Source organism: Aegilops tauschii, chromosome 6 (assembly GCF_002575655.3).
Source record: "Aegilops tauschii subsp. strangulata cultivar AL8/78 chromosome 6, Aet v6.0, whole genome shotgun sequence".
In the NCBI taxonomy this organism is placed as follows: Eukaryota; Viridiplantae; Streptophyta; class Magnoliopsida; order Poales; family Poaceae; genus Aegilops; species Aegilops tauschii.
The window spans coordinates 21023297-21045091 of record NC_053040.3 but is presented as its reverse complement, the minus strand read 5'-3'; the positions used below and the strand labels follow the sequence as shown (position 1 = coordinate 21045091).

General features: G+C 45.0%; 1 protein-coding gene across 1 annotated transcript; it reads right to left on the bottom strand.

The window, feature by feature from the left end:
* Window positions 1-9605: 9605 nt before the first annotated feature.
* Window positions 9606-13656, bottom strand: LOC109763045 (uncharacterized). Its single transcript, XM_040393282.3, has 2 exons — window positions 12281-13656; window positions 9606-9961 (listed from the first exon to the last, which is right to left on the bottom strand). The coding sequence occupies exons 1-2, from the start codon at window positions 13542-13544 to the stop codon at window positions 9924-9926; spliced, it is 1302 nt and encodes a 433-aa protein (XP_040249216.1). The 5' UTR covers window positions 13545-13656; the 3' UTR covers window positions 9606-9923.
* Window positions 13657-21795: the final 8139 nt, after the last annotated feature.

The window sequence follows — 21795 nt, the reverse complement described above, 5'->3', positions numbered from 1 at the left end:
GTATTACCTCCATAGAGAGGGCCCGAACCTGGGTAAACATTGTATCCCCTGTCTCCTGTTACCATCAACCTTAGACGCGCAGTTCGGGACCCCCTACCCGAGATCCGCCGGTTTTGGCACCGACAATACCCAATAGTCTCCATTGGGTATCCCATGAAGACACATTTCTCCGATTTGGGTTTGAGCTTATCAGGTTGAAGCTTTCTCACATAAGCATCGCAACAACTTTAAGAAACGACAACTTGGGTTTCTTGCCAAACCACAGTTCATATGGTGTCGTCTCAACGGATTTAGATGGTGCCCTGTTTAACGTGATTGCAGCCGTCTCTAAAGGATAACCCCAAAACGATAGCGGTAATCAGTAAGAGACATCATAGATCGCACCATATCTAGTGAAGTGCGGTTACGACGTTCAGACACACCATTACACTGTGGTGTTCCTGGTGGCGTGAGTTGCGAAACTATTCCTCATTGTTTCAAATGAAGACCAAGCTCGTAACTCAAATATTCACCTGCACGATCAGATCGTAGAAACTTTATTTTCTTGTTACGATGATTTTCCACTTCACTCTGAAATTCTTTGAACTTTTCAAATGTTTCAGACTTATGTTTCGTCAAGTCGATATACCCATATCTGCTCAAATCATCTGTGAAGGTCAAAAAATAACGATACCCGCCGTGAGCATCAACACTTATCGGACCGCATACATCAATATGTATTATTTCCAACAAGTCTATTGCTCGCTCCATTGTTCCGAAGAACAGAGTCTTAGTCATCTTGCCCATGAGGCACGGTTCGCAAGCATCAAGTGATTCATAATCAAGTGATTCCAAAAGTCCATCAGCATGGAGTTTCTTCATGCGCTTTACACCAATATGACCTAAACAGCAGTGCCACAAATAAGTTGTACTATCATTATTAAACATGTATCTTTTGGCTTCAATAATATGAATATGTGTATCACTACTATCGAGATTCAACAAAAATAGACCACTCATCAAGGGTGCATGACCATAAAAGATATTACTCACATAAATAGAACAACCATTATTCTCTGATTTAAATGAATAACCGTCTCGCATCAAACAAGATCCAGATATAATGTTCATGCTCAACACTGGCACCAAATAACAATTATTTAGGTCTAAAACTAATCCCGAAGGTAGATGTAGAGGCAGCATGCCAACTGCGATCACATCGACTTTGGAACCATTTCCCCTGCGCGTCGTCACCTCGCCCTTAGCCAATCTTCGCTTAATCCTTAGCCCCTGTTTTGAGTTGCCAATATGAGCAACAGAATCAATCAAATACCCAGGCACTACTACAAGCATTAATAAGGGACACATCAATAACATGTATATGAAATATACCTTTCACTTTGCCATCATTTTTATCCACCAAATACTTGGGGCAGTTCCGCTTCCAGTGACCAGTCCCTTTGCAGTAGAAGCACTTGGTCTCAGGCTTCGGTCCAGACTTGGGCTTCTTCACCCGAGCAGCAACTTGCTTGCCGTTCTTCTTGAAGTTCCCCTTCTTCCCTTTGCCCTTTTTCTTGAAACTAATGGTCTTGTTAACCATCAACACTTGATTCTCCTTCTTGATTTCTACCTCCGCAGCCTTTAGCATTGCGAAGAGATCGAGAATTGTCTTGTTCATCCCTTGCATATTATAGTTCATCGCGAAGCTTTTGTAGCTTGGTGGCAGTGATTGAAGAACTCTGTCAATGACACTATCATCAGGAAGATTAACTCCCAGTTGAGTCAAGTGGTTGTGGTACCCAGACATTCTGAGTATATGTTCACTGACAGAACTATTCTCCTCCATTTTGCAGCTATAGAACTTATTGGAGACTTCATATCTCTCAATCTAGGAATTTGCTTGAAATATTAACTTCAACTCCTGGAACATCTCATATGCTCCATGACGTTCAAAACGTCGTTGAAGTCCCGGTTCTAAGACGTAAAGCATGGCACACTGAAGTATCGAGTAGTCATCAGCTTTGCTCTACCAGACATTCACAACGTCCGGAGTTGCTCCTGCAGCGGTTCTTGCACCTAGCGGTGCTTCCATGACGTAATTCTTCTGTGCAGCAATGAGGATAATCCTCAAGTTACGGACCCAGTCCGTGTAGTTTCTACCATCATCTTTCAACTTAGCTTTCTCTAGGAACGCATTAAAATTCAACGGGACAATAGCACGGGCCATTTATCTACAACAATATAGACATGCAAAATACTATCAGGTACTAAGTTCATGATAAATTAAAGTTCATTTAATCATATTACTTAAGAACTCCCACTTAGATAGACATCCCTCTAATCATCTAAGTGATCACGTGATCCAAATCAACTAAACCATGTCCGATCATCACGTGAGATGTAGTAGTTTTCAATGGTGAACATTCACGCTCGACCTTTCGGTCTCAGTGTTCCGAGGCCATATCTGCATATGCTAGGCTCGTCAAGTTTAACCCGAGTATTCCGCGTGTGCAAAACTGGCTTGCACCCGTTGTATGTGAACGTAGAGCTTATCACACCCGATCATCATGTGGTGTCTCGGCACGACGAACTGTAGCAACGGTGCATACTCAAGGAGAACACTTGTACCTTCAAATTTAGTGAGAGATCATCTTATAATGCTACCGCCGTACTAAGCACAATAAGATGTATAAAAAGATAAACATCACATGCAATCAAATAAGTGATATGATATGGCCATCATCATCTTGTGCCTTTGATCTCCATCTCCAAAGCACCGTCATGATCACCATCGTCACCGGCTTGACACCTTGATCTCCATCGAAGCATCGTTGTCGTCTCGCCACTATTTCTTCTACGACTATCGCTACCGCTTAGTGATAAAGTAAAGTAATTACATGGCGATAGTATTTCATACAATAAAGCGACAACCATATGGCTCCTGCCAGTTGCCGATAACTGTTACAAAACATGATCATCTCATACAACAATTTATATATCATCACGTCTTGACCATATCACATCACAGCAAGCCCTGCAAAAACAAGTTAGACGTCCTCTACTTTGTTGTTGCAAGTTTTACGTGGCTGCTACGGGCTTCTAGCAAGAACCGTTCTTACCAACGCATCAAAACCACAACGATTTTTCATCAAGTGTGTTGTTTTAACCTTCAACAAGGACCGGGCTTAGTCACACTCGATTCAGCTAAAGTTGGAGAAACAAACACCCACTAGCCACCTGTGTGCGAAGCATGACGGTAGAACCAGTCTGATGAACGCGGTCATGTAATGTCGATTTGGGCTGCTTCATCCAACAATACCGCCGAATCAAAGTATGACATGCTAGTAAGCAGTATGAATATTATCGCCCACAACTCTTTGTGTTCTACTCGTGCATATAACATCTACGCATAGAGCTGGCTCGGATGGCACTGTTGGGGAACGTAGTATTTCAAAAAAATTCCTACGATCACGCAAGATCTATCTAGGAGAAGCATAGCAACGAGCGGGGAGAGTGTGTCCACGTACCCTCGTAGACCGAAAGCGGAAGCGTTTAGTAACGTGGTTGATGTAGTCGAACGTTTTCGCGATCCAACCGATCCAAGTACCGAAAGCACGGCACCTCCGCGATCTGCACACGTTCAGCTCGGTGACGTCTCTCGAACTCTTGATCCAATTGAGGCTAAAGGAGAGTTTCGTCGGCACGACGGTGTGGTGACGGTGATGATGAAGTTACCGGCGCAGGGCTTCGCCTAAGCACTACGACAATATGACCGAGGTGTAAAACTGTGGAGGGAGGCACCGCACACGGCTAAAGATTAACTTGTGTGTCTATGGGGTGCCCCCCTTCCCCGTATATAAAGGAGGGAGGGAGGAGGACGCCGGCCAGGGGAGGCGCGCCCAAGGGGGGGAGTCCTACTCCAAGTAGGATTCGCCCCCCTCCCCTACCTACTTCCACAAGGAGAAGGGGGGAAGGAGGAGGAGGAGAGAAGGAAGGAGGGGGACGCCGCCCCCTCCCCTTGTCCAACTCGGATTGGGGCAAGGGGGGCGCGCGCCACCTCCTGGCCGGCCCTCTCTCTTCTCCACTAAGGCCCATGAGGCCCAATAGCTTTCCGGGGGGTTCTGGTAACCCCTCCGATACTCCGATTTTACCCGAAACTATTCGGAACACTTTTGGTGTCCGAATAGCATGGTCCAATATATCAATCTCTATGTCTCGACCATTTCGAGACTCCTCGTCACGTTCGTGATCTTATCTGGAACTCCGAACAACCTTCGGTACATCAAATCACATAACTCATAATACAAATCGTCATCGAACGTTAAGCGTGCGGACCCTACGGGTTCGAGAACTATGAAGACATGACCGAGACACCTCTCCGGTCAATAACCAATAGTGGAACCTGGATGCTCATATTAGCTCCTACATATTCTACGAACATCTTCATCGGTCAAACCGCATAACAATATACGTTGTTCCCTTTGTCATCGGTATGTTACTTGCCTGAGATTCGGTCATCGGTATCATCATACCTAGTTCAATCTCGTTGCCGGCAAGTCTCTTTACTCGTTCCGTAATGCATCATCCCGTAACTAACTCATTAGTCACATTACTTGCAAGGCTTATAGTGATGTGAATTACCGAGAGGGCCCAGAGATACCTCTCCGACAATCGAGTGACAAATCCTAATCTCGATCTATGCCAACTCAACAAACACCACCGGAGACACCTGTAGAGCATATTTATAATCACCCAATTATGTTGTGACGTTTGATAGCACACTATGTGTTCCTCCGGTATTCGGGAGTTGCATAATCTCATAATCATAGAAACATGTATAAGTCATGAAGAAAGCAATAGCAATAAACTAAACGATCATAGTGCTAAGCTAATGGATGGGTCTTGTCCATCACATCATTCTCTAATGATGTGATCCCATTCATCAAATGACAACACATGTCTATGGCTAGGAAACTTAACCATCTTTTATTAACGAGCTAGTCTTAGTGGAGGCATACGAGGGACACTCTGTTTGTCTATGTATTCACACATGTACTAAGTTTCCGGTTAATACAGTTCTAGCTTGATAATAAACGTTTATCATGGTATAAATATAAGTAACAACTTTATTATTGCCTCTAGAGCATATTTCCTTCAAATTTTGCTTATTCTCTTCGACAACAGAACAAATCCCTCCTTCATAGCCAAAATAAAATAAAATCACACACACTGTTTCCAACCGCCATTGCAGTCTCAACTCTCAAACGTGTAAGAGTGCCTTTGTCCTTAGACTCTGAGACATTGCAGTGATTCTGAAACTTGGACATTTTTTAAGGGCCTTTGTCGTTAGATTCAACACATCTCTTAGTTAGCCTACTGAGAAAATAAACACATGCTTTCGAGACACACAAGATAAATCCCAGTTTCATTGCTAGATCCGACAAACAAGCTCACCAATCATTGCCGGATGAACGCACACAAGATAAACTCTGGATGACCGTATTACAACCAAACAGAACCAAATACACCCTGCTACAGAACAACTTATGGTTAATTGTTGAGTTTGTATCACCACATCCCAAATCCTCAACACTGCCTGACCTCCAGCATCCCGCATCAGCTGTTTCGAGTGTTGGATATCTTGGGTTTAGCAACAACAGAAGGTTGTTGACTTGGATATGTAGTTACTGTCACTGACTTGCTCATGTTGTTGTTTGAATGATAACTACTGTTTTTGCATTTGATGTGATTTCCATGTCCTGTGGATGTGGCATACTCATGCTGGTGCCTGGCATCTTCGCTTAGTGTGATGTTCATGGTCTGACTCTGCTGGTGTTAACGCTAGGCAAGATTTATGCTTTGTTCACTGCTTGATGCCATCGTCACTCATATTTACATTTTCTGTTAAAAAGGATCGGAACTAAACACCGTGATCCTATATCCCTGTCCCGTGGACCCACCTGTCATATGTCTTCTAATTATAATTGAGCAGATTTTTTTAACAGAAAGCCTCCACTTCTGTAGTTTAAATTTTGAAGCTGATAAAGTTGTAAAATAACAGGATAAGTAGGAGATTAGCCACTAAAATAATACTATAAAATATATATTATCTGCTTATGCACATCTCACACACTACACTTTGGTTCAAGTAAAAATAAAATAATACTAACATTTCCTGTGTTTTCATCCAAAAGGCTGGCGAGTTCCATTCCACGCTTGTAATTTGGCTGGCCCACAACAAGATGAAAACCTTTTGACTTATTACAGAGCGTTAATCAACTTACTGATTGTCAAGAAACTAAACATCGATAATTCTCTTGCTCTCACTACATTACCCTGAAGACGCATCGATATCGTCAGAAGATGGCACACAAGGTAAACTCTAGGACTGCTCTGTTCTACTCCCTCCATTTCTAAATATAAGACTTTTTAGAAATTTCAATGCGGACAACATACGGATATATATAGACATTTTTTAGAGTGTAAATTCACTCATTTTGCTTCGTATGTAGTCTATATTGGAATCTCTAAAATATCTTATATTTAGGAACTGAGGGAGTAGATGACTATGACAGTCAACCTGTGGTCAACTCTCGAGTTGCAGCACAGTCTCACCACCATCTCAAATCTGCAGCACTGCCTGGCTTCCAGGCTCCAGCGTTCGCATCAGCACCATTCAGACCATAGCGACTATGTGCTTGAGCTTGCAGCGCATCCTTGTTCCAGCGTCCTCGGTGACACGTGGCCAATATATCAAAACTAGGCGTATTCAGTTTGTGGATATTCAGAGCTTGTTGTGGGCAAAGAGGGAACAAACGATAGTTCTTAGTATCAAATAACTACAGCTGAGTACTGTTTTTGCATTCGATGTGATTTCATTGTCCTCTGCCTGTGGCTTACACCTGCTGGTATCTTCGGTCAATGTGATATTCATGGTCGGACTCCTCTGATGCTAAGATTAGGCAACATTTATGCTTTGTTTCACTGGTTACGAGTTCCGTCGCTACCTCTCATCGAGCTCGGCTCAAATAACTGATTTACAAGAACATCTAAGGATGTACACGTAGGCATCTGGTGATGTCTGGACTACAAAAATTCAGTAAACTGCTGTGACGGTTTGCGTGTTGCTCTACAGACATACAGTAGGTGAGTACACACATAAAAAATGCCAGCCAAGTTTGCTTCTCTTAATAAAATCACCGCCAAAAACCCAAAGGGAATGAAAAAGGACCATTTTTCTCAGCATCAAGTTTGCTTCTTCTCTTCGAAACAGAGCGTTGGTAGGTTCTTCAGGAGAGACAAGATAGCGTTGGCAGGCGAACGTCTTCAGGAACCACCACCATTGCATCAAACATGCAAGAGTGCAACAGAAGCACGCCATATGTTTTACTTCAAGCGAATGAGGAGACTGGGAGCACTTGTGACTGAAATTTGATCATCTCGAAGGGACTTGATCCAGTAATTAACAAGTTCCAAGCCACACACTCGCAGTTGAAGCAAATAGCGGGTACAATGATTGGCAGCCATACAACACGATGGCAATCACATTGACTGGTTACATATACTCTTAGTTAACCTACTGAGAAACTATGCGCCGTTAATGCTTGCTACCTAATCCGACCGTTCCAAAAAACTACCACAATTCGGAGACCTAACAAGAAGCTACCAGTTTTGTGCTAATCCGCCCCAAAAAACTACCACGGCCTTTAGAGCCAAAAGCACCCAACTAATGACCAACCTCTAGGCTCTAGTCAACTGTCGCCATCTCCAATCCTCGACACACCGGGCATGACCGCCATCATCAGCATTTATGGGCTCTTCAGGTCGCAGTGCCTCCACACCTTGTTCCAGTGAATCTGAATGGAATTCAGGCATCGGTGTGGCTGGCACGTCCGGTGCCCTGTGATCTGGTTTAGTGTACGCTGATTTGAGTGTACATTTGTTTCAGTGTTCAAGTATATTTGCTTATTTCTCAAAAGAAGAACTTCCAGCAAATTATTTGCAGAAGTTCAAAATTTTAGGCTTTGTATGAGGTGTAAAAACTTTTCGTGCCCTTACAAAGTTTCAGGACCATTGTATGCAGAGGACATATCCGACAATCGTTCTATGACCATATCACACTCTCGTTACATTTTCTTTTAAAGAGGATCATAACTGTTCTTTTAAAAAAGGATCAGAACTGACCACCATGCCCCTATTTTACTGTTCACATGGTTTCTAATTTTTATTGAACGAACAAAAATTGAACAGATGACCTCCTCGTACAAATTCAGTCAATTTTGAAGCTGAAAGTTCAGATGCATGAATATCTTAAACCAGTGTCCAAATGAAATTAAACTTTCCCAGATTTGCTCAGAAGTTTCTGGATACTTTTGAAATTTCTGTCAAAATTTAGTCCAATTTTGAAGCCAAAAGTTAGGAAACGTGAATTTCTCAAATCAATGATTGAAATGGGCCGAAACTTTCCCATATTATTCATGTATGTATTATTCAACTTCTGGAATTATTTCAAAAATTCCTATGAACTCTGAAATTTACATCACAATTTGCAGCTGAAAATTGGAATTGATTATTCTCCCAATCTGCTCAAAATTTCCCAGATTGCTCACGTATATAAGATCAATTTTATGGAATCTTGCCAGATTTTGCTGGGCATTTCACTTTTTGAGAACAGTTTTGAAGAAACCATTTGGCCCTGTTTGTGCCAAAGGTACCACATAATGCCAAAGGTACGTACGCTGCTGATGACCAACATGTGGTTAATTTTCCGAGTGACAGCACAACCTCATTTAGAACCATATCCAGTCCACACACCGGCCTGACCGCAAACAGTTTTATCATCATGATGGTGATCTCTTTTGGGCTCTTGATTGAGCTGGCAGTGCCTTGGCACCTTGTTCCAACATCCCCTTCTCAACACCTGTCTGAATTTGATATCTCAAAATTATGTGCATATTCAAGTTGTTGATATTAAGGGAGAAACATTAGGCAACAGTGGGCAAATTCTTTATGGGAAAAGCACGGGAAGAAACTGAATAGCTAAGATGAGGTACTAGGGCACAAATCAAAACACAAACAATGCTATGACATTGACCTCTGGCAGAATTAGAGAGATATAACAGCAAATACTTCCTTCATGTTCAGTCTGCAACCCATCAAAATCCACAACCAACCATGTCGAATTGGCTAAAGCATGATAGAAAAGCCAAGCTAAGATAACTGTGACAGCATAAAGCAAACTACCACCATCATGGAGCTCTCAGAGGTCTTAGTAGAGACAATTGACAGAATCTGTCCAAAACAACATAGGCATAATAAAACCATCTCTCTTACTACTGTCTTCCAAATAAGAGCAAAACATACATGCTACTGTCATCGACCTTGGTTATGATTAAAATGAAAAAACTACCGACTGACATTCAAATAAATTGCAATCTGATGCGGCACAATTAGAAAAACCGCAGAACAGCAGATAGATAATCATGCGATTCACTTCTTTGTACACATAGCAACTTAGTTTCATATCACCTATTATGCATTTGCAGGACGAAATTGGCGTTTCTCCTTCATTACAGATACCTGACTTCATTCCACACACTATGTTTTTGCAACAGCAGGCACATGTATTAGCAGGAATACAACAACATCACAATCACTTTGATCTAATACAGAGTCTCAGTTACTTACTAATTGCACAGGAACTTAATGCCAATGATGCTCTCGCCACCTTATGCGGCATAGACACCCCCATTGTTTGTCAGATCAAGCCACACAAGGCAAGGTAAACAACAGGTCAAATATATATGACCATATTACGACCCAAAGCACCCTACTGCAGACCACAACCCTATCGCCAAGTTGCAGCACAACCTTAATTGGCACCATCTCCAACCCTCAACACACAGCCTTACCTCCACCATCCGCATCATCATCATGATGGGCATCTATGCATAACCTTGTTCCAGCACCTCCTCCTCAATACCTGTACAATATCTCAAAATTATGCACAACCAAAATGTATACATTCAGAAGCTTGTTTGCAGGAAAAGAACAAAAGGTGGTTCTTTATATTGGGTAACGACTGGCAAATTGCTCAAGAGGAAACACATGAAGAAGTTAGCAGAATAGTTGTGGTAAAACACTAGGGCTTAAAACAAACGACACACATGCTGCATGGTCCAGTTAGTAATAATGACCTCAAAACACTCACTTTGTTTGTTTACAATCATACTTTGCAGCACAAGAGTAAATACACAGCAACATAAAAGCATGCAATAATTCAGAAATGAATCATAGAGAACTGAAAATTTCAGAAGAGAAATGTAGCTTCCTGCTGCAAGACTTCATAAATTACCTAGTAATTTACCACAACTTTCCAAGTCAAGTCAACGAAAAAAACTCAGGTCTTAATTAGTAGCCACAATTTACAAACTAATTGCATTTGGCATGTGCCTTGGAGGAAAGGTGAGAAGTTCAAAATTTTAAACACTGAAAAAACACGGTGCCTCTAATTTATCTCAAGAAGTTCATTTCAAAATATTTGAGCAATTTTTTGCCAGGACAGTACTCCTTGCGAAATTGTTCAACCTCACCCCTTCAGAATATACACAGGAGATGTGTTAGTGGTAGCAATTGTTCGGGTTTTTATTAGCAACCATACCAGCGATGCCTCCTTATATATCTTATCCGGAGTTAACACCATGCGATAAATTTATAGACAGGCCCGGCCCTAAGGGTGGCGAATGGGGCGGCCGCCCCGGGCCCCTGACGCCAAAGGGGGCCCCAGCAGGTGTGTTTTCCATACTGGGTCTGGCTGTCTACGTTTCAAAGTAGTAGAAGCGTCACAGGGCCCTGAATAGCGCACAACAGGCATACCAAATGGTTCGCTAGATAAGGTCAACGTAGGCAATACACGTACTATCGCCACGTCAAGATCCTCTCCTGATGCGCTTGAATTGATCTTGAGGACCTCCGGTGACGGTGCCAAGATTTGCCATCGCTGGCCTCCGCGTGGTATGCTTCGCCAACAAATCTGATCCTACAGGGAACAGGTCCAAGATCCGCTGTGCAACAACTACATGCTCACGGATCTAGACTACAACTCAACCCCAACGTATTCAGTTTAGGAAGATATGCTATTGGGACTATCATGACCAAGTTTGGCATGAGAAACTAATGATCTGTTAGATTTTAATTGAATTGATCTATACTTTTGTAACATTGCAGTGGTGTTCCCACACTGATTTTTTATTTAGATTTTAGCATCGCACATCATCTAAGATGTTTATGCATCCGGCAGCCAGGAAAGGAAAAATGGGAGGAAACGAGCAGATGAGTTAATAGAATTATGAAGAGGGTCTACTGATGATTTTTTAAGAGTAATACGAGCAGCTGAAGAAATCCAGACGACTTGATCATAGATTTCTTGGAGGAACAACTAATGTTAATCCAAAAGACAAGGGCAATTAACAATACGAGTCATTATGAGAACATATGTGATTCAACTACTACAGAATTTGCTAGTCTTGACACGGAACCAATTTTACTCTAGATGTGTATGATCCTAGAAACTGGAATTATCTTGATAGCAAAGCAATGGACATAAGATTGGAGAAGGGCCTATAAGAGAACTATAAATAGTGTTAGAAGAATTTTTTTCAAGTTAATATGTAAAAAAAAAATGAAAGCTTTCAATGCACTTTAAGTATTTATTGATAACATTTAACATACATGTATATTATATTTTGATCTTTGTATTAAGGGGCCCCATGTTCAAATTTCGCCATGGGCCAGTGAAATCTCAGGAACAGCCCTGTTTATAGATGGAAAAATGAGGAAAACGTAACTTCATTCCTCATTAAATCTATCAAAAGAGAAAAAAACGACTCCCACTGCCTGGAATGAATGTTTCTAAGGTCAAATAATCAAAGGTGAAAAGAATTTGACTTGTATACCTTCTTAGTTAGCTTGACCATAAGAACATTAATCTGAAATAATCATTGTGATCTAGTGGCTTTTATGAATTCACCATGCCTCCAAAATGGTGCTCATAGTGTTCAAGATTGTTCCTCTTGTCTTGTTACCTTACAGTGGCATCCAAAACAGACTAAAAAATAACTTACAATCCATTCTTCATGTTCCTGAGCCTCATTAGCTTTGCCACAAACACAAAAGAAGTAACATCTATGAACGTGTAAACAAGAATTAGCAATTACAATAGCCAACAATCAAGCATCTACAAGCTGTGGGACAACAATGAAGGGTAATAAATAACTAAAAGAAACAGAGACAGAGAGTTTACCGCTTGATATTGTCGGTGACGACAACGATGGTGGGTAGTTGCTATATGCGAAGCCATGCACTATCGAAGCACACACCCTCTCAAGTTGTAATGTTTTGATGTCCAACATGTATAAGCCTGGCTCAAGTGATGAGTTTCCCAAGTGATTCAGGACCAAGTACTTCCCCATTGAACCGTTGCCCATGTACTCACAGCCCAATGAGGGTGAGATTATCTTCTCCTTCTGCCACTGGCTAGAACTCCCACCATTGTTTCTCCAAATAGTATAAATGTGATCAAATGGGCCGTACTCATATCCACGGATAAGCATCCCAGGCTTGCCTTCTCCTGCTTCGATCATAGTTATATCATTACTGGATGCATGTTTGGCTTCGGATGGGGGGTCGGCAAAGGAGAACTCCATACTCCGGGTGTCGAGCACCAAAATTTTCATTTCATACTCCCAGTCTGGAATCCAGTAAAAGCAGCCATACACGTATTGGCGCCAGCGCCAGCAGAAGAGTCTCTCCTCTAGCGACCATAACAAGCCATCTAACAAATCGATCCAACTACGGGATGCAGCGGCTCGCCATTGTCTGGTGCTGGAAGAAAATACAAAGGAGATGATGTTAGCTTCGCAGTACACCATACCCATCACTCTGAATGATGTCTCTTCCTCAGCTGCTGCCTCGTCATCATGGCCATCCCCCCGGGGAACGAGGAAAGTCTCCGAGAGACCCGGGTTCGCAACCATAGCAGCTAGGTCGTCAGGGATTGGTGGAACCAGGATGTATCGCCGGTGCAAGGGGTCGCAGACCACCATTTCTCCACCCAAAAAACCTCGTCCGGCGCTGACTAGCAGGAAGCGGCCGTCGCGGATGTCCCGGAGGACCCAGCAGTCAGAAGTGGCTGGGGCGGGGACAAAAGAGAAGGAGAAGTCGGCGGCGAGGGCAACGGCGCTGGCCGCCGACGCAGAGGGGTGAGGCGGCACGGCGGGGTGGAACTCGAAGCCGCTATGCGGACTGAGCGAACTGAGGAAGCCGAGGAGGGGCGGGGCGTGGAGCTTGCGGAACCGCCGAAGGAAGGATCGATCGGCAACGACGCGGCGGAAGGAGACGCAGGCGGCGGAGGCTCGGACGAGATCGGCAGGGGTGGGCAGGTGGAGGAAGATTTCACGCAGGAGCTCGTCGGGGATCGGCAGAGAGGCCATCTCCCAGGGGGCATGCGGCGGCGGAAGGAGAGGAGGAGGGGACTGGTGGCGGTGGTCCGCCGCGTTGCCGTCCATGGCACCGCCGGTGGTGAGAAACCCTAGCTCGGTGGTCTCGATTTGGTTTTAGCACGGGATTGTGGGATCTGGGAAAGGAGCAGTTATGACTGGAATTTGGACACTGTGAAGGGCGTTTTGGAAAATGTACATCGTGATTGCTTTCTGCACATAATCTGCACATCGGGCGTCCATAATCTGCGGGGAGAGCTCAGCTGGTGAGATTAACTTCACCGTGATTGCTGTCAAAAGAAAAACTTCACTATGTGATGATGACTATAAAAAAGATCACCATCTCAAATAATAAAACTGTAATGGATCAGAAATTTTTTGTATCAAAACGTCATAGTTATTTTTGAGCGTTGGAGCCGGTGGTTTTAGCTTAATTCATGAGTGGCCTTAATTGTGGCGAGGATAGTATGTAAACATATCTGGAAAAAATATTATAGTATGTAAACATGTCCCCCCCCCCCCCCTCACACACACGGGCGACTCGGGCGTTAAACCTAGCCGCCGCCCAACATAGACCCTCTTCCGCCGCCGCCAGAAGCGCCGTCGGGCTAGCATCCATGGCGTCGGTGGCGGCGGGCCTCTCGTTGTCTCCCCTCCTATGGTTTGGGCGGTGCGGGCCACTCGGCAGCAGAGTGGTGTTCAGGTGGCACGGTCCGTCGGGCAGGCGACCGTTTTTGTCGATGCATCCTGTGCGAGCTTGGAGGTGTCTGTGGTGGCTGCGCAAGGAGGTGTCTACGGTGGCTCTGTCCGTCGGACATGTGAGGACCACAGGCCTCGGGACCTGACTTGGGTTTCTGGGGGTCTGGGCGGGTGGGTCCTTGCTGCGCGCGGCGCAGGACCGAGGTGTGGTGCTAACCTTCTTTTTAGGTACGTGGCAGCCGGTGGGCTGGCTGAGTTTTGGGTTCCGGCGGGTTTGCTACCGGCGAAAGTCGTACTCCGTTTGCTGCCGGAGTCGTCGATGGCGGCACCTCACGGCGTCATTCCCTTACTGAAGGCATCAACGTCGTAGATTTCACCTCCATTCCTGGCCTTCTCCGGGGGAAACCCTAGATCCGGTCTTCTGGATCGGAGGACGGCAGTTCTAGCAGGTGTGCTCGGGGCTGCTTTCCCTCTTGGGGGCATGGTGTTGGAGGTGGATCCGGCTAGAGGGTCTGTGGCTCATGACGGTGGTGGACGGAGGTTCATGGAAGGGTGTATGTATGTTGTGTTGGCGGCTATGCTCTTGTGGCAACGATGATGGGGTGATTGACATCAGAGACATGGCGTTGGTTGGGTAGTCGCCTCTTCTTCAGCGTGCATGTGCGACTGCCTCGGTTGTTTGTTGCTATGAAGTTGAAGCTGCGGTGGCAGGGCTGAGTGGCGTACAATGATAGGCGACCGGTGGTCCGTTCGGTGATCTTTGGTGGCGTCAACTTGCCTAGTTTTTCTTCGTTTCTCCATCGGATTCGGAGCTTTACTATGTTGTCGCGAGTGGATGGCGATCCCCCATGAAAGTGTAGTGCTGATCAGCAGCGAATTGCACTGTTGTTGCCTTTTTATTTGTTTTCCTTTGATCTTCGGATCTTCCCATGTTGTTCTTCCATTGCTTCATGCTAAATCTGAATCAAGCCAGCCATTCCTAGGTATGCATCGTGGAGAGCGTGAGATGGGCGCGTGAGACCTGGTCAGGCAGGTGCGGTAGTCACCGTTTTGCAACAGCCTCTGTGATAACCCACAATTGTAGGGGATCGTTTGTAGCCTTTTTCGATAAGTAAGAGTTTCGAACACAACAAGGAGCTAAAGGTAGAACAAATATTCCCTCAAGTTTTATCGACCACCGATACAACTCTATGCACATTTAAAGCTTGCTTTACCTAGAACAAGAATAAAACTAGAAGTACTTTACTAAAATAAAACTATGAATAAATTATAAGATAATAAAGTTAGTAGTGTAGAGAAAGCTTTTTGTAACACAAGAGAAATATTTGTCCCTAAGTAATCGATAACTAGACCGGTAATCATTATTGCAATTTTATATGAGGGAGAGGCATGAGCTAACATACTTTTCGTACTTGGATCATATGCACTTATGATTGGAACTCTAGCAAGCATTCGCAACTACTAAAGATCATTAAGGTAAAACCCAACCATAGCCTTAAGTATCAAGTCCTCTTTACTCCCATACGCAACAACCCCCTTACTCGGGTATGTGTCTCTGTCACTCACCCCACTCATTATAAGAGAATCATGAACGTAATGCAACATCCTACAGCGGGGATCCCTCACGTTTGCGCGACACGGAGGGCACCGTAGGACAACACCAAAATAAAATATACAACTCATACCAACCACGATCATCGATTAGCCTATAGGACAAAACAAATATACTCAAACATCATAGGATAACCACATATCATTGGATAATAATATATAGTGTCGAGCACCATGATTAAGTAAAGAATTAGAACGGGAGTAGAGATGTTACACCACTGCATAGAGGGGGATAAAGTTGGTGTTGACGATAGCAAGATTGTTCATGTAGATCGTCGTTACGATCCTTGCCCCGGCGGCACTCCGGCGCCACCGGGAGAGAGGGGGACAGAGCCCTCCTCCTTCTTCTTCTTCTTTCTTGGCCTCCTCCCTGGATGGGAGGAGGGTTTCCCCTCTGGTCCATGGCCTACATGGCGGCGGAGGGGCGAGAGCCCCTCCGAGATTGAATATGTCTCTCTGCTTCTCTTCTGTTTCGCGACCCCCAAATCTAGCATTTCACTGTTATGACTGGAATCTGGGAAACGAGTAGTTATGACTGGAATTTGGACACTGTGAAAGGCATTTTGGAAAATGTACATTGTGATTGCTTTGCTTGCACATAATCTGCACATCGGGCGCCCATAATCTGCTGGGAGAGCTCTGCTGCTCAGATTAACTTCATCATGATTGCTGTCAAAAGAAAAACTTCACTGTGTGATGATGACTATAAAAAAACCACCATCTCGAACAAATAAAACTGTAATGGATCAGACTTTTTTTGTGTCAACACGTGATAGATATTTTTGAAGCGTTGGAGCCGGTGGTTTTAGCTTAATTCATGAGTGGCCTTAATTGTGGTGACGATAGTATGTAAACATATCCATGAAAAAAAAGATAGTATGTAAACACGTAATAGTACCAATTTGTTAAAAAGATGTAAGATCTCACACACAAGCACGGCCCCTCCCTCCTCCCCCCCCCCCCCCCCCCCCCCCCCACTGCTAGGAGAAAGCCTACTAGTAGCGCTTGAAATACATATAGCAGTAGCGCTGGGACATGCACCACATGTTGGATTAGTAGTACTTTGATCAAGTTTGGATTAGTAGTACTTTCGACATGCACCACATGTTGCCTCCACTTGAGTCTAATCCACGTTCATTTCACCCACTGATATATATAATAACTCATCATGCTCATATAACAACTTAGCATCATGCATCATCACAATATTAAATAACTCATCATTGGTATCATAATAAGAAGTCCTACTCATCATCATCATACAATTTGTACTCGTTATCATGATAACAAGTCATACTCATCATCATCATAGTCATCTAACCAACCCTACTTAATTGTTCTTAGCACATCCTCATGAGTATTAGCTAGGATCTAACTACCCACTCTAAGGTAGAATAGCATAAAACAAGATAGGGCCTCACTCTCCATTATGGAGAATGGAGATCATGCTGTCTCCAATTCTTGCTCCTCGCACAATGTTGCTTCCAAGTAGCTCCCTACGACTAACCATACATTTTTTCCAATCTTTGATTGTCATGTCTTTATCGGTTTTAGAAATCCGGTATGAATAGCAGTGATGCGTAGGCCTATCTGGCCGTATGCTCATAACATCAAGGCAACCTTTCGGAAACATCAGATGAGGCACACAATCCTTTGGGATTTTCTGTTGAAAAACATAGTAATAACTTCGTAGTTAGCAATGTAGTTTAGTTTTAGAAAAATTTATGCAACAGATGCACGGATGTCGTAATAGTAAAAAATCTTACCATGCAATCTCCATGGATGTTACCGTAGTTCAACACGTGCACTAGTGGCACGTATTGACCATAATGTGCAGGAGTTTGATAATAGATATTGTAATTCTCAAGATCATTAATAAATGAGATAAGATGATGTTTCTTCTGATAAGTTAATTCTGCGGCATCAGTGTAGTAGGTTCTGTCTACCATCTTCCGTATATTTTTTAAAGTATGAAAATAAGTTGTTAATGGAAATAAGATGTCAACTATTCTGAAATAAACAATATAAATTACTTAATAAATATGTTTGATAAACTCACATAGCGGTAGAATTGGAAGCGTATCAACAAGAACCCAAATGTCCATATTTTCTTTATCGATGTTAGGATCACCAAGATCCAAGGTGACAAGCATACCCTCATGGAAATCATACGTCTTGCAAAGTGCTTCCCAATTCGGGCAACCAAGATGGGATACGCTCTCAGAATTGTATAGATTTACAGCAAAATTATAACCATGATGGGTCCTTAGATGACCTATCTTTGTCTCCATGTTTTCATGATCATCGAAATCCAGATGCTCCAAGACATAGTGTCTTGCATGGCATGGGATAAGCTAGTCGAATTGTAAAAGACAGAAATTACACTTTGAAGAAGCAGAAGTCATGCTTAATTACGAAAAACACTTGTCGTCGTTGCGTACCGCTTCAACATCGAAGGTCTCCTGGAGCTTAATACTGAAGCGCCGACCTTCTACCAGGTGAGGCCTGTCGCACAGACCCCGGTCGTCGCCGCACCAGTCGCACTCCGGGAGACTATCGTCGTCGGACGACATTTCCTATGTTCATAATTCAAAGATTAAACTTCTAAAATTATATATATATATATATATATATATATATATATATATATATATATATATATATATATACTACAAAAACTAAATTAGATCATTATTATTCATCACGGATTGACTATCGGTCTGTCAAGTAGTTTCTTCAAAACTCTCAGCTCACGTGGTGTATATATTCGACAGTCGCGATTCTTCATCTCTGATATTTGCGACCGTTGATGATGGTCGTTCTTCTCTTCATTCCCGTGCATTACCAAAAGGTCTATCATGAGAAGGAAGAGGAAGAACGACCCCCACGACAACAGTCGGCATTCTACTTGTTTCATATATGGTGGAGTCCCGACAGACTTAAAGTCAACCCGAAATGTCGTTTAATTATCTTTCTAGAAAATCTGGGCCACTCGATATTTCCTACATATTCTAGCACAAGTCATGCCAAAATTCACGGCGGCATGACCTTTGCTAAAAAAGGACATATCGAGCGCTTGAAATTTGTCGGAATGAAAATTAATCAACACTCTGGCAAAACATAGGCCACCGTGAGGTGTTACCTACAGCTATCGAGAGAGGTGTGGAAGAGAGGAGGAGGAGGAGGAGGAGGGAGGAGGGAGGGCTTCGGGCGGCTGGGGGAGGGAGGAGAGAGGAGGGAAGTGGGAGGAGGGAGGAGGGAGCAGGGCGGTCGGAGGAGGTGGGAGGAGAGAGGAGGGTCGTCAGAGGAGGAGGGAGGAGAGAGGAGGGCCGCCGGAGGGAGGAGAGAGGAGGGCGGCGAGAGGAGGAGGGAGGGAGGGAGGCAGATACCTTGGGGGAGACGGCGGCGGCGGCGCGCGGCGGTCAGAGAGCGAGTGAGAGTGTGGGGGAGAGTGAGGACGCGCGGGGTGTGGATATGGTGGCCTTAGTAGTAGCGCTGGTTGATAAAGCCCGCTAATGCTAAGCTCCATAGCAATAGTGCTCTAAAGGGACCAGCGCTACTGCTATTGAGAACAAGCGCTACTACTAAGGCTAAGCATGTAAAAGAAGCTTCAAAAAAAGCATTGGTCATCAATGATCTTTTTATGTAGAATCTAAATTGTCAGTGGGAATCCTCCCCGGTTTAGGAACCGGCGAAGATTCCTATTGCAGCCACAAATCCTACACATAGAGTTCAATGAAAATCAATTGGTTGTGATAGTTTGAGAAGCACCATATTTAAGGTGGTAAACATTCTGTTCGCGGAGCGAGATGGGACTAAACTTGGGTCTTACGAGGGGACTGAATTTAGCAGTAGTGTTGATTGGTGGAAAGCGCTATTGCTAAGTACAATAGCACTAGCGTGTTTTGCGTCTGAGCTCTACTAGTATACCTAGCCTGCCGGCAACGGTCTGGCCATTATAGTAGTAGCTTGTTTTCTAGATACCGCGCTACTGCTATGTGCATAGTAGCAGCGCTCTTTCCACTCAAGCGCTAATGTTCATTAGCAGCAACGTTTCCTCCTAAAAAGCGCTACTAGTAAGATGTTGTGTATAATGTTTTCCCTAGTAGTGCCCCCCGAGCGGGCTTTTTGTTGTCTCCCCTCCTGTGGTGCGGCCCGCTCGACTACAGAGTGGCATTTGGGTGGCGCGGCGGGCAGGTAGGCTACGCGCGGGTGCATGCGGCGCGCGCGGATGGGCCAGTCGGTCAGCATCATGACGGTTGTCAGATCCGGGGAGGCGAGTGCGCAGGGTGCCCAGGTGTCGCTCCCATCATGGATCTGCAGCGTCCTTATCGCGGAAGGAGCACAGTTGGCGCCCCTAACTCGGATCTGCTAGGCGGTGGCCTGGTGGCTTCTATGGGAAGCCCAGCGGGCAGGCGACCGTTTTTGTCGATGCATCCAGTGCGAGCTTGGAGGTGTCTGCGGTGGCTTGGTCAATCGGATGCGTGAGATCCGCAGGCCTCGGGAACCGGCCTGATTTTCAGGGGGTCTGCGGCGGGTGGGTGGCAGCCGCTGGGCTGGCCGAGTTTTGGGTTTAAGTGGGTTGGCCGCTGGCGAAAGTCGTACTCCGGTTATGGCCGGAGTCGTCGATGGCGGCGCCTCACGGCGTCGTTCCCTTGCTGAAGGCATCGACGTCGCAGTTCTCACCTCCTTACCTGACTTTATCCGATGAAAACACTAGATCCAGTCTTCCGGGTAGGACGACGGCGATGCCAGTAGATGTGCTCGGCACTGCTGTCCCTCTAGGGGGCATCGTCTTGGAGGTGGATCCGGCCAAAGGGTCCCGTGCATCATGACGGTGGTGGACGGCGGCTCGCGGAAGGGTGTCTGTCAGGCTGTGCGAGTGGTATACTCATGTGGCAACGATGGCGGGGTGATTGACATCGGAGACATGGCATTGGTTGGGTAGTCGGATCTTCTCCGGCGTGCCCATGAGATTGCCTCGGTTGTTTGTTTACGTGAAGTCGAAGCTGCGGTGGTGGGGCCGGGTGGCGTACGATCATAGGAAACCGGTGGTCCGTTCGATGATCTTCTGTGGCGTCAACTTGCCTACTTCTTCTTCGATTCTCCATCGGAGTCGGTGCTGCATTGTGTTGTCGCGAGTGGATGGTGATCCGCCATGAAGGAGCTGATCTGCAACGAATAGCGCTGTTGTTGCCTTTTTATTTTTCTTTGATCTTCAGACTGTCCCATGTTGTTCTTCTATTGCTTCGAGCTAAATCTGAATCAAGCCAACAATTTCCAGGCCTGCATCATGGAGAGCAGGAGGTTGGCGCGTGAGAACCGGTCAGGTAGGTGAGGTAGTAGTCGTTTTCCAACAGCCCCCACAGCGGAAATGGGGTCCTCGACGACATTGAGGCTGGACCGGAATTCGAAGGAGACGCTGGTTGGGAGCCCTTTTGTGAAAATGTCGGCGAACTACGACGTAGAGGGGAACATGATGCACACATATATCTCCAAAGTCCACACGATCACGGACAATATGGAAATCTATATCCACATGCTTTGTGCGCTGACGCGGGACGGGGTTGGAGGAGAGGTATGTAACCAAGATGTTGTCGTAGTAGATGATCGTGGCACGTGTGGGAATCTTTGCAAAAGCTACCAGAGTCAACATGATTCGGCGAGGGTGTAGGCCATAGCTCGGTACTCCGCCACTGCACTAGACCTGGACACCGTAGCATCGCGCTTAGAAGCCCAGGAGATGAGATTGTTGCTGAGGTAAATGCAGTATCCTGACATCAAGCAGTGGGTGTCAAGCCAACAAGCAAATGGCTCCAGCTCTGGGAGGAAATGGCTCATCACTGTCTGGTCCTAGAAGAGAAGACAAAGGAAACCATCTTAGTTGAACATTGCTCCATCCAGACTACCATGAATGATGTCTCTTCTGCAGCCCATGCCTCCTTGTCATCGGGGGGCAAGAGGAAGGTCTCACAAAATCGGTGCGGTTTTCTACCGGGTACGTCCTCCA

What these genes read in the sequence shown, in the direction of transcription:
- LOC109763045 (XM_040393282.3), bottom strand. Translation starts at nt 13,544, where the DNA reads ATGGACGGCAACGCGGCGGACCACCGCCACCAGTCCCCTCCTCCTCTC. An exon ending in GTCACCGACAATATCAAGCG is followed by an intron (nt 9,962 to 12,280) that starts GTAAACTCTCTG and finishes GATATTGTACAG; the next exon opens with GTATTGAGGAGGAGGTGCTG.